At 35.3% G+C, this 18,036-nt stretch overlaps 1 protein-coding gene across 1 annotated transcript; it reads right to left on the reverse strand.

Annotated features, from left to right (window-relative positions):
• Positions 1-1,232: 1,232 nt before the first annotated feature.
• LOC132703116 (Y+L amino acid transporter 2) lies at positions 1,233-14,347 on the reverse strand. The gene is made up of 9 exons (XM_060672190.1): positions 14,139-14,347; positions 12,856-13,102; positions 9,813-9,938; positions 7,449-7,542; positions 7,217-7,261; positions 5,968-6,195; positions 3,975-4,071; positions 2,360-2,434; positions 1,233-1,830 (listed from the first exon to the last, which is right to left on the reverse strand). Exons 1-9 carry the CDS (start codon positions 14,313-14,315, stop codon positions 1,510-1,512), a joined length of 1,410 nt encoding a protein of 469 aa, XP_060528173.1. The 5' UTR covers positions 14,316-14,347; the 3' UTR covers positions 1,233-1,509.
• Positions 14,348-18,036: the final 3,689 nt, after the last annotated feature.

The raw sequence follows: 18,036 nt of genomic DNA on the forward strand, positions 1-18,036 counted from the left end.
GGGACACATAACCCCATAAGAAATGGCCGCGTTCGGGCATTGCATCCATCTTCTTTTTGCGATCTTCCTCTGTGTATGAGATTTGGTCCTCTAATGGATCCTATTGAAAGCGGAAGGCTGGGGGGTCAGGAAGTATTTTAAAAAATTTAAAAACTGGATATACCGTCGAAAAAATCCTTGAACCAAAAGCCGCGCGAGATTTGAGCCAAAATCCTTTAATGTCGATGATTTTTTTTAAAAATGTACAGGGTATTTATTAAATCATACATAAGATCAATTTAAAAGTTAATGCTATGACAACGAGAATTCATCTGAAATCTTGGGGTATAATCCAAGTAACAAAAAACAATTCAAATCTGTATTTCATTTTTTTTATTTATTTAAAACAAAATCTGAAAGGTGTCGGAGTCATTTTTGTCATAGGTTAACTCTTCTTCAACTCATCCATTGAATTGGAAATATAAATAATTATTAAATTGATGCGAATATATTTGATAAAGAATTAATTTTTATTAACTTACCAGGGACATTGGTAATTAAGTCTCTAACAAAAGATGGAAGTTGATCTCCATCGAACCATTTAAAGGCAAATGTGTTATCCTGGTTGAAGGTTGCTTTTTGTAAGCGTTTTTCCAAATAGTTGAAATGTAATGGGCTTTGTATTTTTTTGCTAAAATTTTCATTCACATCCGAAGCTTTGTACCCTCTGTAGTACTCGCGGTACTACAGAGGGTCCTTCCGCCAGCGACTGATCTAATTCAGGGCCAATACCTTTTTTACGACTTCATCTGTCTCAGAAACGTTTACGTCTTTTACAAGATTATCAAGACCTATTATATCATCAGTTATTGAGCTATCAGCTAATGTTGGCTGTTGCTCAGTTGCAGACGACGACGTAGTGGGTTGTAATACAGCTTCGTAGCAACTACTGTGATATACAGAATCAAAAATTTCGTCCTGTAGAATTATTTCATTGTATTTTAATTTATAATATTTTCTTAACCTCAAAATTTGTCGACATTTTTCATCTGTCTCTCTTTTGAAAATGTCAATAATTTCTCAGTCTGGCAATACAAAATCCAAAATAGTTTTTTTTTTACTTATTTACTTGAAAATGTGATATTAGCATTTGCCTACCTACTGCAGCTTTCAGGAAGTGAGTGGGAAAAAATTACTGGATAGGAAGACGAAGAATGCACTCGAAACAACAACCAAATATTTATTGTACGACATCAACTTACGTAAGGTTTTATTGTCACAAAGATCATTTCGAGGTTACAAAATACCATTTGTTTTATTATTAAATCATCGATTCCACAAAAACTCGCTGAAGTATACCAGAAAGACGTTCCAGATGTGTTTCGCATAGATATGTCATACCGAGGAAGACCAGGCAAGTCGCAGACCACAAACCAACCGCATTTGTTCGACCTCTCCGATCTTTAACTCGTCTGGTCTGCCTCAGTTCGGTTCGAACTCGTTCTGTATGTTACACAGGGCGTGCGCGGATTACAGGTCGGCTTTTTGTGATTTTCCTGACACCACCAACATCTTCTGGAAGAATACCGTGGTGTCGCTCAAACCTTTCCGGAACCATACGGGTTTGTGGACCCAAGCGACGCATGCGTAGTAAACCGGTATCGAGGTTAGGATCATCAGGATACCCATTCCAGTGTCGTAAGGGCTGGCGATCATCGGCACCACTGTGACGAATATCGTGGCCAAGATGTAGACGACCGGCCAGAACAGGTGGACCCTGATGGGTCTGTCTAGTTCTGGATGGGTCCACCTAAGCCAAGGCAGGCAGAGGACCGCCACACCTATACTTAACTGAAAGCAAAGAGGACCTCGCAACGTCTCTAATTGGTCAGCCGTTTCAATTAAAGATGGCTTGAATGCAACAGAACTTATATAAAAATGATCGAAGGTCGGTGTTTTATTGGCTTCTACTTGATGAAAATCCATTAAATAAAATAAATAAGAACTAAAAGTTCACGGAATTATATATTTTCGAATGACAATTGTTTCGACAATTTTGATATTTTACATGCAGCCACAAAAAGTAGAAAATGAAATTTATTGGAAGCCATGGAGATTAACCAAATGAGATTGAAATACCTCTCCATTATTAGACTTAAATTCTCACAAAAACATTTTTTCATCAAGTAAAAGCCGCCTCAGTTCAATTAGTTTATAAACTTGAATTTTTGGAATTTAAAACAACTAAATTTATATATTATTTTATTATAAGAAAATATTACCTATATAGGTATACACCTAGTTTTTTAAGAAAAAGAAATTTACTAATATGATAAGTATCGGTTGTCTTTGGTATGTGGTATCTAGGTAACGCACTTACCCACGTGACGAATCCGACGTAATTGATCAGCACGTCGATATCCGACACCACGAGGTAGACCATGGACAGCGCCGCCTGCGATGTAACATTAACTTATACGGTGTGTCTTGAATGTCAAAACTTACGGAATGACACGAAAAGAATAAATTGTTGATAATTAAAATTAAATTATATTTTCAGTTAAAAGATCCGCAATGTTACACTCAGAGGCCAAGTTTTTTAATTGTTATAATATGGTTTTAGTCATTTATTGTTTATATGTTTTAAGGTATCAAATTAAAATTACTAAACTATGTAGTTAATATATATACCATAAAGGTATACCTACCAGACTAACTGCTGCAATTATAATGATTTTTATAATATATTGCTGTATATTATATAGCCATTTGAATTAGATTGATCAATGAATATAAAATATTTAAAAATAGTTATTTATTTTTCTTTCCTAACTTGACAATTGTGTAATTTATGCGAGTGTAGCATATCCAAAACAAATATATAATATATAAATGGATGTGTTTGGTTGGTTTTTTTGTAATTGACGTTATAACAAATAAGATGTTTACACTTCTTTTGTTTCTATTCATTCATAGAAGATTTTACACAGTTACTTTTTTATTCCTATTGTTTTTACAATCAAACCCTTTTTTATTTTATTTTTTGAGTAGTGCAAACTACTTCTTTTAAATGTTAAGCCATGGTAAATATGATGAAAAAAATGCAAGAGAAAAGAGTTTCTAAATGAAACACAAAATAAAAAATATGTTTTTTATGTCAATGCATAAGTTTGTCCTTAAATTTACTTAAGAATGATAACGGTTAGCCAAATTGAGTCCCACCAACTCATTAAAAAATAGGCAAAATCTTAAGTTGTTAGAATTTGTTTTGATTGAAATCTCTACAGTTTTACCACCTTAAGTAAAGAAGAATTGTTGGTACTGTATTTTATTTATTGTTTATTTGTTATTTGTTTATAAAACGTAAGATAATAATAAATAATTTCCTTTAAAATTCTTCATTACTATTTATATGTGGTATATTCAAGTGACCAGAAAACAATAATTTTATTTCGAGAAATAAAATATCCACACAAAGATTTTTCAAAATGTGTATTTTCATAAATATAAATCCAAAAAATAAAAACTATATTAAGGGGGTCGTAGAAACCTGGATAACAAATAAAATTTCTCGAACTTAACAAAACATATAAATAAAAAATAAGTGTAAATTATTATGAATCTAAAAATAGAAAACTTTTTGCATACAATTTGAACAGGGTCCTGTCTCCATAAAATTCTTTCTCCCTTACATAACATTGTTTCTTTTTTTTTTGGTAATTGTAACATTTAGATTTTGAACAGTTTCATTTGACAAGAGACCTATCCTTTTGTTTTGCTTTTGAGTATATGATCCGGTTCTCCTTGATATTCAAAAAAATTGAACTACAGTTATCCATCTTATGATGTAATTGGATGTAATTGTGCTAATTTAACGGTCGGTGGTCAGAAGTCCCAAATTCAAACTTGTAATTTGAAGTTGGAACGAAGCTAATACTAAATGCTTGTGGGGTCTGCTTTGCCATAAGCTACATCGAGTTTCACCGCTTACTCACCATAATCAATACGGATGGGGTGGGGGTAGATCGATTCGACTGGATCATCGTCAGAAGTTCCGGCATCTGACCGTTACAGGCGCCTGCGTAGAACAATCTAGAACGCACTCTATTAGTTTGTTTTCATCCAATATCAAGACGAGACTGGGTTTAAAAAAAAAATTATAAATGAAAAACTAATTCGAACAAGAACAAATATCAAAATCTGAGCAAAATTCTTTGGTTAGTTGTCCCAAATTGACATGTCTGTGCAACTGTTTAGCTTCTGCAAAGTTACGTATCGTCAATTGAACCGATTAAAAATGATTGAAATAATGGTCAACGATAAGCCTCGCCCCTGATGCCAGTACCGTTGGTTCTCCAACATGTTCTCTAGCAAAACATCTACCTTCCTTATTAAAACCCTTTCCAGGAAAACCTAGTTAATATAGGAATCAGCCATCTGAGACACGCCCCCTTTTAGGTCCGCCCCCCTCAAACAATATATAAGCAGGTACAGAATAAAATGCGAGCCAGTTTCAGTCAAGCTCTGAAGAAGTCGACAGGATGATCGACTCAGCAAAAACCGACGCAAGGGGAATCCAGAAGTTTTGTATAAATTTTAGTCGATGTCTTCCGCATAGATTAAAATTGTGTATTGTTACTTTTAAAGTAATTTTTCTATAAAGATAAACTTTGTTTTTGAGCCAGCAAGGTACGGGGAGATGTGATCTCCCCTCCTCTCCAAGCTTCATTAAGTGACTATCATTTCCAAAAAGTGTTACCGAAGATTTATTGGGGTTTAGCTTTAGGAGATGCTGTGTTGTAATGTTAAAAAACAATTGATAAATCGGTACTGCTGATGTCCAAAGCTATAGCTTTTTCTTTATGAAGAAAATGAATAATAAATTCGAGTATCAGGGAGGGCACTCGTGACGTTTGAAGTTTACCAACGTATACCATCTGTGGTTTTTCAATTAAGTGCGATTTCTCTGCTTGCTATTGTTAATTACATTTTTAATTAAATTCATTAAATGTATACGGTGGGCCGTTTATCTTGGGTGACTACCTTATCTCAGAAACTATAAGAGATGAAGCCAAAAGTTAAATGCAAAAGTTAATGGGGGTATTACAAACATATATTACATTTACAACGTATATAATATTTAATTATTTTATATGCATATTTTAACATCTACTTTTTTCGTACTTTGGCTCGTATTTTCACCATCTCTTCGAGAGGGGCATCTTCCCCATGATGCATATAAAATTTCTCTAGCAGCTTAACTGAATATAGGGCTTGTTGAATGGTTGGTGGTGGTCCCAGATCAACTCCTTCATCTTCTTCTTCATCTTGGTGCTCTTCCTCACCCTTTCTTGTTTGTTGTATTATGGCTTCCTCTGTCAAGTCTGCTCTTGTAGGAAAATCTTGATATATCACCATAAAATTTTGAGAAGTAATATGTTCCTCTCCTTTAATTCTGCATCCCATTTTCGTAACTCCTCTTGAAAAATTTGCGATGTCATCCATGCATCATTTTTAATCTTATTTTTCGCGTACCCTGTATTATTATGTACAGAAATTTCTTATGAAATCCGTTATTCGAGTCCTTTTTCTACAACAAAACTTACTCAAGTAATACAATAAATGCTTCCGAATGAATAAATTGCAAACGTCATTTTTCTTATAAAAAATAAAAAATGTCAAAACGAAGTAGTATACCAGGTGTGCCATTTAAAATAAGAAAGTTGATTCTCGCCCACGAAAAATGAAACACCCTGTATATACAAAATTAAAATAAATTGAATTTTTGTAATACCCTAATTAACTTTTGTATTTAACTTTTGGCTTCATTCCCTCTAGTTTCTGAGATAAGGTGGTGTCCCATAATAAATGGCCCACCAACACAAGAATATTACCATTGGAAATGTTGTCCCTTCTTGTAACTTGAAACTGACGTTTTGTTGAGGTCGTGTTTTTCACGCAAATCCGAAAAGGTTTTTATCTAAATACCTCGAGGACGTGAGCAGGATCCCGTTGACTGCGCCAAAAGTGGAAAGGGCCACGAATATCGGGATGAAGATGGCGAAAGGGCCGAACAGTCTGTTGGCGAAGGTCACGGCGACTGCCTTCGATTCCAAAATCTCCCACGGGGCCAGCGTGGTGTAAAACGCGACGTTGGTGAGCACGTAGACGACCGTCACCAAGGTGCAGGATATCGCGATCGCCAAGGGCAAGTTTCTAGGGAAGGAAGAAATTAACGAGGCAACAATTCCTTCCGACTCTCATCGTCTACAGATACGTTGGTCACCAAGACACCACACCATGAGTTCCGAGTTCGTTTGGTGGGTCCCATATCGATTCTCAGTCACTTAATTTTTATTTGGTCCAACCTTTCAACGCATGGCTTGTAGGGGAATTGTTTTATATGCTAAAAATAATACGCCAGCAGGAAAGTTCAGGTTTGCGCCACACCATGCTACTTTTCTGCGAAATTGAAGATGCCGTCTACAAAATTATCACGGCCATCTTGGTTTTTGCGACACAGGGTGATATCCAAAAAACCATCGATTTCGGGACCACCCCGTATCTCCGTTGTTTTTTAAGAATTCAAAAAACGTTGTTATACGATTTTTTTCGTAGAATCCAGTGACGTAGTTTGCTTTTTTTATTTTTTCAAGTGAATCGTTTCTTTCATGGTGAAATAACGTTTTTTTTTTTTTTGCTTACTGTCATTAATTATTATTTAAATAAAAATAATTTCCTTCTACTACAAATAAAAGAACATTAATAGAAAAACTAAAATATATTTGGGTTAGTCTCCTAAGGAACATTTTTTTTTCTAGTGCTGACATCTAAATGAATATTTGTGTCTCTATATATCTATTATCTAAGGTTAAAAAAAAAATTTAAAGTTTTTTCCACTTTACTGATTTTTTTTGGAAACGAAAATATTTACTTTATCTAATTTAAGTGATGAATTTAACAGGGGGGAGTTAGTTGATAAGTTACCAGTAGAAAATTGAAAAACAAAAAATATTTTTGTGTTGTATTGGTCATGGTCATGGTAAACACAGTAATTTAACATATTTCGGAAATTTCATTAAACCGGGGCACAAACTAAATCAACTTTCAGCTTTCGAATATAATCAGGTCTGAATAATTCTTCCCAATTAAAAAGGATACCGCGATAAGGTGGCCATGGAACAAAAGCGTTATTACGTCATACCGTCTATATATTGTAATGGCGTGAGACACTAACCTGACGGGATCCTGCAGTTCTTCGATGACGAAGTTGAGATAATTCCTGCAACGTCAGCGCGTCAGCAAAAGCGTATTAAATAAAACCGCTGTAAAGCTCGAAAAGTCTCGCCCAACCTTCGCAACTGTTTTTTTAGTTAGTCGAGAATATAATATTTTAAATAATAGGAAGTTCGGTATTTTTTTAACCTTTCTGGCAGTTTTGGAAATCGGGGAAAATTTTCAAAACTTACCAGCCGTTGTACGCAAACAGTCCCGAATAGAAAGAGAGCGACAGTGACGTAATTTCGTATTTGGTGTTGGCGAAAGAAAAATGCTCGGTCCTGCCTGAAAACGGAGAAATTTTTGTATTAATTTCAATCAAAACATTTTCTTTTTCTTGTTAATATGCAACTACCGCTTGCAGATTATAGATTTAATTACGGATGATTTCATATACAGCGAAAACTCCATATAGCGGAACTCTGTATTACGAACAATATTTGTTGTACTACTAGGGCTACTGACGACATTTGTAATGCTGACCAAACTGGTATTTTTTACAAAATGACGCCAGATAAAACTCTTAAATTTCGAAGCGAAAGATATGTGGGTGAAAAACTTTCTAAACAACGTAGAACGCTGTTAGTAGCTGGCAGTATGATCAGCCACTAAGCGAGTGGATAGAGCAGTTTCAAACAACAATTACAAGTGAGGAGTTGCAAGATTTTATGGTGATAGATCAGGATTTGCCTACAACAGCAGACTTGACAGAGGAAGCCATATTCGAACAAGCAAGAAAGGGTAAGGAAGAGCACCAACAGGAAGAAGAAGATGAAGAAGTTGATCTGGGACCACCGCCAAACATTCAACAAACCCTATATTTAGTTAAGCTGCTAGAGAAATTGGCATGCTAAAAAAATTCAAAAGAAAATGACCGATTATTTGAAACATTAAATGTAGTATTTAAATATTTACACAAATGTTTCTAAGTAGATGTTAAAATATGCATATAAAATAATTAAATATTACAGAACACATTTGCATATTGTTATTTTTCAAGTCCCTATACCGAAAAAAAAAGCAGTCCCTTCAATTTCGCTTTATATAAGGTTGTTCGGAAAGTCATTTCGTTTTTTCCCGTCAGAGGACTTAATTACGTTTTTTCGAAACCGACTTCACACTTAAGCCGCATAACCATTATATGTCTTGAGAGCTGATATTGCAAGGCTTGTGTGTGAAAAAGTTCTATTAATTCTACGCAGTAGTTTTTGGTTGGTGCCCTTTTAAAGATGGAGAGCAATAAGCAGCATTTTCGTCATATTTTACTTTTTTACTACAGAAAAGGTAAAAATGCTGTCCAAGCGAGAAAAAAATTGACGGATGTGTATGGAGAAGGCGTGTTAACAGTACGCCGGTGCCAGAACTGGTTTGCAAAATTTCGATCCGGCAATTTTGATGTCGAAGATGCACCACGGTCTGGAAGGCCGGTCGAAGCTGACAAAGATGCGATAAAGGCATTAGTTGATGCAAATCGGCGAATAACCACACGAGAGATCGGTGAGAGATTAAATTTGTCGAATTCGACTGTTTATGGCCTTTTGAAAGGCATGGGCTTAACCTCGAAGCTCGATGTGTGGGTGCCCCATGTCCTTACGGAGCGAAATTTGTGTCGTCGCGTTGACGTGTGTGATTCGCTCCTCAAACGTCAAGAAAATGATCCATTTTTGAAGCGGATTATTACTGGGACGAAGAATGGGTTGTATACAACAATGTTAAACGCAAGAGGTCATGGAGCGGAAAAGATGAACCGGCTCAAAGCGTGTCAAAAGCCAACATTCACCAAAAAAAGGTGATGCTCTCCGTTTGGTGGGATGTCGAAGGAATCGTTTTTTTTGAGCTTTTGCGGGACAATACAACGATTAATTCAGAAGTCTATTGTCATCAACTGGACAAATTGAATGATTCACTTAAAGAGAAGAGGCCCGGATTAATCAACAGGAAGGGTGTAGTGTTCCACCAGGATAATGCGAGACCTCACACAAGTTTGGTCACTCGCCAAAAACTTTTACAGCTTGAATGGGACGTACTGCAACATCCACCATATTCTCCAGATCTGGCGCCTTCCGACTACTATTTGTTCCGGTCCCTGCAAAATTTTTTGGATGGCAAAACCTTTACCTCAAATGAAGATGTCAAAAACCACCTGAACCAGTTTTTTGCCAGCAAGGACCAAAACTTTTATGAGAGGGAAATTATGTTACTGCCAGAAAGATGGCAAAAGGTGTTGGACCAGAATGGCCAATATATAATTTAATAAAATATTTATTCATTATACGAAAACTGTCTTTCATTCTCCCCAAAAAAAAACGAAATGACTTTCCGAACAACCCAATAGATTTTCGACTGTATAATGAAATACGAATTTCTGTTTTTCCAATTTTAAATTTATTTATATACCGGGTGGTTCAAAACAAATGCTCAAATCCTAATTTCCTTGTTTAAAATAATGTTTTCATTTTCGTCTCGAAAACGAAAATACGGGGAACATTTAAATATTACTATTACGAAAGCACACTTTCTACATGTTTATTATGCTTCTTTACCAAATTTCTTACCCAGGAAGAGTTGATAGCATCCTGCGCCGATGATAATGAATAAAGCTGTCAGCTTGCCATACGTGAAGACATCTTGTACAGCAGTGGCCCATTTGACGTCGTAGCAATTGATAAACGTCAAAACGCCTGAAAAAATTCGCACCAGGTCCATCTTTGTCAGTTCATAAGGCAATTTATTGCAATTTAAAAACTGCCAGCGGAGTTTATCAGCAAAAAGGGATATACGTTAGTTTTTCTATTTTATACTCAATACTCATTGTTTATTGACCACAGCACGATAAAAAAATTACATAATTATAAAAATATAAAAAAAAAATCAAATTTGATAAAAATTACACCTAAATAGCAAATAAAATAAAATGAATAAGCAACATTTAAATTTTTGTATAATTTTATAAAATTTATTTTGTATATTTTGATCGAAAAATATAAATTTTCGAAGTTATAAACCATATTTTTATGAATATATGTACTAAACGTCTTAACTATGGAGATAAGGGCGATAAAATTTTCAAAACTAAAGTGTATTTTTTTAATATCTATTATATATTTAGCATACATTGATGGTACGCCACTGATTTCTCGTTAAAAAAATATCCTTGCAATCTCCAATCACTTCTAAAGAAATTTTATTTTTTATACCGGATTATAATTTCTTATTTAAATAACTGTCCATCTGTTTCATCAAAATACTCTGAAGTGTATTTCTGAAATCTTTATATAATTATTTCTTATCATCGTAGTGGGCCGTGTCTGTAAGAATTATTAATTCTATTGTAGAAAAGAATGGTCTACTTTACTAATGTGGAGCGGGCAGAGATATGTATTTTACGTATAGATAGGCCAACTAATCATATACTTTCAAGGCAAATATTCATTTAAAAGGGGTCCAGCGGACCCTAAGAGCTCCAGAAATTGAAGAAGCAGTTTTAAAATCTGTTGATTAAAATCTTGAACTTAATACTAGAAAAATTTGTTAAAAATTTATTAATATCAGGGTTTTTTTTTAAATAAAGATCGTTTATTATTTATCTTGTTGTTAGGACGTTATATCATTTCATTAAAACTGCAAAATTAAACATAACAGTCCTTCTGAAGGACACTAGATATTTTGTTTAAGATAAGAGTAAATATTTTGTTTTTCACAAAAAATTTTTTGATTTTACCAATGCCAATATTATTTTCTCATATACAGTGAGTGGTCACGCCACTGATTTCCTTAAAAAATATATTGACATTTGGATGCATTTTGACAAGATTTGATCTCTTAATTTTTGTTTAGTCCGTCGCATGGTGTTCCCTTAAAAATAAAAACAAATTTCCCTGCATATCGTAGTATTAATGATATAGTTAGAGGTTTTTATTTTTTTTAGCGAAAACCGTACATCTTATTGAAAAAATCCAGAAATTAAGTTTGTTTAGAAATGACTGCGGATTGTACAAATGATTTTTATTTTTTTTAAAAATTGTGGTACCCTAAATAATGCCTCCTGATATATAGTACATGTTTGCGAAAATTCATTAAAATATCAAAACTGGTATTACAAATACAAAAAAAACAATATATTTCATTTTTGAAAATTTTACAATCAGAAATTTTAGCATTCGTAAATTACATAGTCAAGAACATTATTGATTAATTTATGTTAACAATTTTAAAGTATTTTAATCTACTACTTTATTTACTCTTTGCTTTACTAATTTATAGTCTAACGTATTTACAAAAGTTTTCTACGGTGCTACCAATTTTTTCAAATTCGTTTGCGAAGGTTAAGGTTAAAGATTCATGAAAATGAAAAATTTAGTGCGAATCAGCGTGTTAAATTGGTAAAACATCGTACTCACACCCTCATACTTGCCACTGTGGTCCTTCCTTACATTCAAAATATCACTGACCACCTACCAAAAATTCTAAAGAAGTATAACGTCAAAACCAGATTTACCGTCCAAAAATCTCTCAACATCTTCGATCCGTCAAAGACAAAATTCCATTTGAGATGTGGCAACTACACTTAAAGAACATAAAAGAGCATTAAGACTAATACAATTCTTCTACCAACTAAAAATCCGAGAGTCTATAGAAATTTATATGGAACCTAACAATCTTAACCGCGACTCAGGTCTTTAGCAGTCACCAATATGGGAATTTTGCCGTTATTTAGCTCCGTCGCCCTCAAACAATATATACGAGGGCTGATTTTTATATTTCGGGATTTTCTTAACCTAGTACTGCCATCTGGCGACTAACGTTTTCAATGGGAAGTTTGACATTTTGAGGTTAGGGTTCCTGGTTAGGTTTTGGCGAAAGAGTGTTGTTCGTGTTTTTTGTGATAAATTAAAAAAAAATGTGACGCTTAAAAATGGAACTGGAATAATCTTTTACAACTTTAAACGTGGACTAACTCAACAATAATGCATAATAATAATAATATCTTTATTATCCCATATATTTAGAATACAATCAGTGCATTATGGCTTCGGCAAGCAGATCATTTAAATGAGGCAGAAAATTTCATTAAAAATTTATATAATAGAAATATATGACAAAGCACAACAAGAGAGTGATGACAAATATATTGGTTTAAATTATAAAAACAGTTCTCTAGGAGGAAACTCTTTACTTCTGGGGACAGTCTACCGTAGACTCAAATGCCGGTGTTCGTAAATTGTTTTTTTGAAAATTCTAGTCTATTTTTTTTAATGGAGAAACGGTCTTTGTTACGTATATTATAGTCGTGAAAATCTCCGTTTTTTTGTAAGGAATTTTTATTTTTATTTTGTCGTCCAAAATCCGTGAATGTTCCAGATTTTGCAGGATCGTCAGGACCTACCATGAGATGATGACTTCTTTTTGTACCTATAAAGTCATATTTCTACAAATCTTATTATTACAAATCCCGAAATATAAAAGGCGGCCCCCGTAATTATTGAAAATTATCACGTGTCGATTTTTAGCGTTATACATTTATTTACGTTATACGTTTATTTTTCGAATTTTAATAGGCAGTGGCGCCGAGATTTGAGCTGCGTCCGGTGGACTCACATATACAAACCGCTGCCAGTAGCCTGGCCGGCACGTCAGGCGGTTCGCAGTCGACGAAAAACGGTTTCATGACGTACTGGCTGAACGTCAATGCGACTATGGCCTGCGAGCAAGGCCTCACGACCATGCACTCCACCCACAGCCTCACGAACGCCACGAAGGGTCCGAAGGTGTCCATTATGTAGGCGTAGTCCGCGCCACTTTTCCTGATCATCGTGCCCAGCTCCGCGTAGCAATACGCGCCGATCTGAAAGAGTTTATCACAAAAATTCAACGATTCAACGATGTGCTGCAGACGATACGGATACGAATGCGAATACTTTATTAATGTTACAAATGACTTACATACGTCAAACAAAAAGGAATAAAATTACATATACGAGGTTAGCGTCAACATTTCCCGGCCTGACATCGACGCAGCTCCATTATCACGATAAAACTTTGTCTTGTTTTAAATGTATATCTTAGTAGGCTGCGAAAAAAAAATTGAAATTTCGCGTCAAACAGTTTTTTATTGACAGCATTTTAAACAAGACGTGTCCGTGTATAGAACAGTTATAAACTTTTTGACAGGGTTAGCACCTTAAATTATTAAAGAAAGGCTGGATGGTGTATACCACTAATACCACTGTCGTTTATATTATTTTAAAGGGATTGTGTTGTTAATAAAGAGATGTAATAAGTGTATTGAAGTTAAGGGGAATTATATTGAAAAATAATAAAAAATTGTTACTCTATTTTGTTTCTTTCATATTCAGGCCGGGAATTTTTGGCGCTGCCCTCGTACTTAAAATGCACCCGGTACACAATAATTGAAATTGAATCGTCTGTTTGTTTATACATTTCAAATGGTAAAACACGAATGAAGGAAACTTAACGGACCAATAATTTGAACCAGTCTGACACCTCTCTAAGCGGCAGCGTGTAATAACCACGTAGTTACGACCTCTGCTTTGATGGTGCAATAGATGCCAATTTTTCTTTATAAATAAAATATTTTCTAAGATAAATCTATCACATCCCTAGGTGGAATATTTGGAAATAAGTTTGTACATCAAAAGGCAATAGTGTTGCGTTAAAAGTGATTTTGTTATCTTTAATTTTATAGATTAATTCAAAAGAATATTTTATTACAAATTTTGCTTTAAAACCTGTGTGGAACTTTAAGACACGGCTAGTCTATCTTGCTTATGTAATTGAACTAAGGAATATAATTTTGGCAGTCGTGGATTCATAATTTTTAATCTTCGACGAGTCACGCGCCCTTTCGACCATCTCCTTACCATCGAAAACAGTCCGGACATGACCCACACCAACAATGACGCGTTGACGCTCCCGGTGTGCTCCAACACTCCCGAGGGCGAAACGAAGATGCCGGACCCTATGATGCTGCCCACGATCACAGTGATGCCGTTCACGAGGGTCATCTTGGGTTTCAAGGCACCGTCGTTGTCCGCCATGATGGCGGCCGTGTCTTTATCGCGACACCGTACGCGTTTTACTACGGACTACGGGAGAGAGCGGGAATCGCGGAGTGAATGGAGAACCCTTCGATCAATATCTGGACCATTTGGTCGGCGCGCGAAGTGGGATGCGAACGAAGGGTGGCCGAAAAAGGAAGTTACCGGACCCTCTTACCACTTACAGTCGTAGCGATATTGAAGGGACCGCAATGTATGTATATATGTATACAAACAATATACATATTTTAACATCTACTTAGGAACATTTTGTATAAATATTTAAGGACTACATTTAATGTTTCAAATGATCGGTCATTTTCTTTTGAATTTTTTTGCTATGCCAATAAGCATCTCGTACTTTGGCTTGTATTTTCACCATTTCTTCGAGAGGGGCATCTTCCCCGTGATGCATAAACAATTTCTCTAGCAGCTTAACTGAATATAGGGCTTGTTGAATGGTTGGTGGTGGTCATCTTCTTCTTCCTTTTGGTGCTCATCCTCGCCCTTTCTTGTTTGTTGTAATATGGCTTCCTCTGTCATTATTATTATTTATTTATTTATTTTGTTAAATTGATTTACATCAAGTAAAAGCCATCTCAGTTGAATCTCCTCAAAGTACACCAAAAATTTTTTGGACCAACCTTAAATGCACTTGCCAAATATACCCTGTTCTCGGCTCTTTAACTGCCAGCAAATTGTAATTGGTTTTTTATTAATATCTTTGTTTACTGTTATCCAGATTTCTGTGTACTGTGTACGGGGATAAATTGTCTTATTTTTCAATATCTTTTTTCCCGAAAACGAAGCTTTTTTAGAATTTTCTAATAATTAAAAAAAAAGGCCGGAAAATTATGATCGGGGTTTCTAAAGTGGCCACCAGGGGGCACAGTGTGAATCCATCCCAGATGTGAATAAAATAAATTAAATTTCATTAACTTAACTAATTATCCCTAATTTACCGCATAAGACGTTAATTAACTAACCAAAACTAACCAAATATACCCTTTTCTCGGCTCTTTAACTGCCAGCAAATTCTAATTGGTTTTTTATGAATATCTTTATTTACTGTTATCCAGATTTCTTTGTACTGTGTACGGGGATAAATTTGTGTGTTTTTTTTTTAATTTCTCGAAAACGCTGAAGGTTTCTAATAATTTCAAAAAAAAAGGCTGAAAAATTATGATCGGGCTTTCTGAAGTGGCCACCAGGGGGCACAGTAAGAATCCATCCCAGATGTGAATAAAATAACTTAAATTTTAAGCTTACGAGTCGTCATTAACTTAACTAATTTAACGGATAAAACGTTAATTTGCTATTAAGGCCGAAAATTGTCATTCGTGTCGGAAAATACTGAGTCCGAATTATCAAGATACGCATTTTGGGACAACAATAAACACCGGTCTTTTATAAAAACCGAAAGTTTATTTTGTTTAACGTCGTCGGGATCGGCTGAGTAATATCTTATTGCGCGTTTACGATCCATGAGAATTTTTGCTTGCGTCGCCAGATGTGTGAAGCTTGCGCGTTTCATAAGCTTCCGCGATTAAGAGCGTTTTCTGCGATAACAGTCCACGGCACACTGAGAACACAGCGCGGAGCAGGGTTGCCAACCGTAGAACAGAAAAAGCCGTAGCTCACGCTGCGAAAATGACGTGTTATTGTCACCCGCAGATTGCCAAAGTGGCGCCTTCAACGGGTTTACTGTACACATTACATTAGCAGCTGGCAGTTGTACTTGAAATTCTAGAAATACAGTGAAAACTCCCTACAGCGAAACCCTGTATAACGTAAAACTCTGTATTACGAACAAAATTTATTGTACTGTTAGATCTCCATACAAAGTATGTATTGTATAACCAATTTCTCACTCTATATGCCGAGAGAAAAAGGGGCACATCAGGCAACAAAGTAAGGAATGTAGGCCGACTTTTATAATAGTCTTTTACCTTCTTAGAATTCCTTACCCTAATAATCTAATTACCGAGAAAGTTTTTATTTTTTTTAAATACTTGCCGACCCTCCATACTGTGTCTGTGGAGGTGGTGCTATTTGAGTCAAAATATCTATGTAGTGTTCTATATCATCCTCTACAGTTGGAAAATGCTAAATTTTTGGACCACTTTTCAAATGATTTGGATGAACTGAGCGATTTTACGGGAACAAACATTATCATGGGAGATTAAAAAATACGTTTTATGGTGGAAAGTTATTGAGTATTGTACGCAGAAATGGATACTACCAAACTGTTAAGTCACCCACACGAATTACAGACAAAAGTGAAACTCTGATAGATTATATAATAACCAATGATAAATATCTGCAACATAAAATACATCTAACGCCAAGAACGAGCGACAATAACATACTGTCAATAGTGTTAAGAACCTATTAGTTTTCGTTGCTATATGTGAAACCCCGCTACGTGTGAACACGCCAGAGTCACGTGACTATCATGCATCAATCACGGTCCAAGTGCGTGCCGGACCGTTGGTGCAGCCGAAGGGATGCCGCCCAGCGCGCCAGTACCGAACTGACCACCACGAAGGAAAGTGCGTTTGAACGGTACGAGAGCAAGATACAGTCCACACACGAAGGTGTATAGAGGTTCTATACAAATAGAAATAGAAAATACCAGCAACGACGTCTTATTGGAAGTAAATTACAGATGCATGAAAAATTACAGTAGCGACCTACTGCAGCAATCGCTTCTTGAAACATCCTGGAATAATAGTATTACGGATCTAAACATATTGGCTGGTACCTTTGTAGATAGTATATCTAATATAATAAACCAAATTTGTCCGATAGTAAAAAAAAAGTGGATAACCCCTGTGATAAAAGAAATGATGTATCAAAGAGACTGTTTGTATAAAAGAGCGGTACTTGAACTAAATGATGATACATGGCGTGCAAACAAAAAAGAGAGAAATCGCATTGTAAGCTGCATTAAATTAGAAAAAGACAGATATTTCAAAGATATTATTATTAAAGGCATACTTCCCGATGAGTTGCAGTTTGGCCAGCGAATTGTTTCACTTGAGCAAGACATAGCTAATGAATTTAATAGGTATTTTTTAGACAGTGTTCAAAATATTTTGACTGGCATTCAAAATGTAAATGATACTACTAATATACCTTCTGGAGAAATAAATCGGTTTAATACCATAACTATGCAGGACCTAAAAGTAATAATAAGCGAATTAAAAAATGTGACTGGTGATGAGTGTGGTATCTCAAAGAGTGTATTGATTGATGCATGTGCAGTTGTCGGAAATCGATTGTTGGACATTGCGAACACGTCCCTACGAGTGGAATTTTTCCTGAGGCATGGAAGACATCAATGGTGATCCCTGTACAGAAGGTTCCGAACACCAAGCTATGTCAAGAGTTTAGACCAATTAATACCGTTCCAGTTTATGAGAAGGTTCCTGAGGTTGTGGTGAAACAGCAGCTGCAAAGCTATTGTGAGGTAAACAATATTTTAGTGCCTGACCAGTCGGGCTTTCGCTCCAAACATTCATGCGAATCAGTAACAGATATACGCCAATTCAAAGCATGTTGAGTGTTCTTAATTTCTTGTCTGTAAAACAAAATGTAATGTTTAATGTCTATGTATTTAAAATTAAACGGCGTGTTCCCAATTATGTTTGTGAAAAAGTTGCCTATTTCGGAGACATTCATTCTTACAATACAAGGAATTGTGGTAATTTTATGTTAA

This window comes from Cylas formicarius, unplaced genomic scaffold (assembly GCF_029955315.1).
Source record: "Cylas formicarius isolate icCylForm1 unplaced genomic scaffold, icCylForm1.1 PGA_scaffold_6__28_contigs__length_40554024, whole genome shotgun sequence".
In the NCBI taxonomy this organism is placed as follows: Eukaryota; Metazoa; Arthropoda; class Insecta; order Coleoptera; family Brentidae; genus Cylas; species Cylas formicarius.

Coding starts and splice junctions, on each gene's coding strand:
- LOC132703116 (XM_060672190.1), bottom strand. CDS start 14,315: ATGGCGGACAACGACGGTGCCTTGAAACCCAAGATGACCCTCGTGAAC. Junction 6,196..7,216: donor GAACTGCAGGATCCCGTCAG/GTTAGTGTCTCA, acceptor TTCCTTCCCTAG/AAACTTGCCCTTGGCGATCG. Junction 1,831..2,359: donor ACGTCGGATTCGTCACGTGG/GTAAGTGCGTTA, acceptor CTTTGCTTTCAG/TTAAGTATAGGTGTGGCGGT.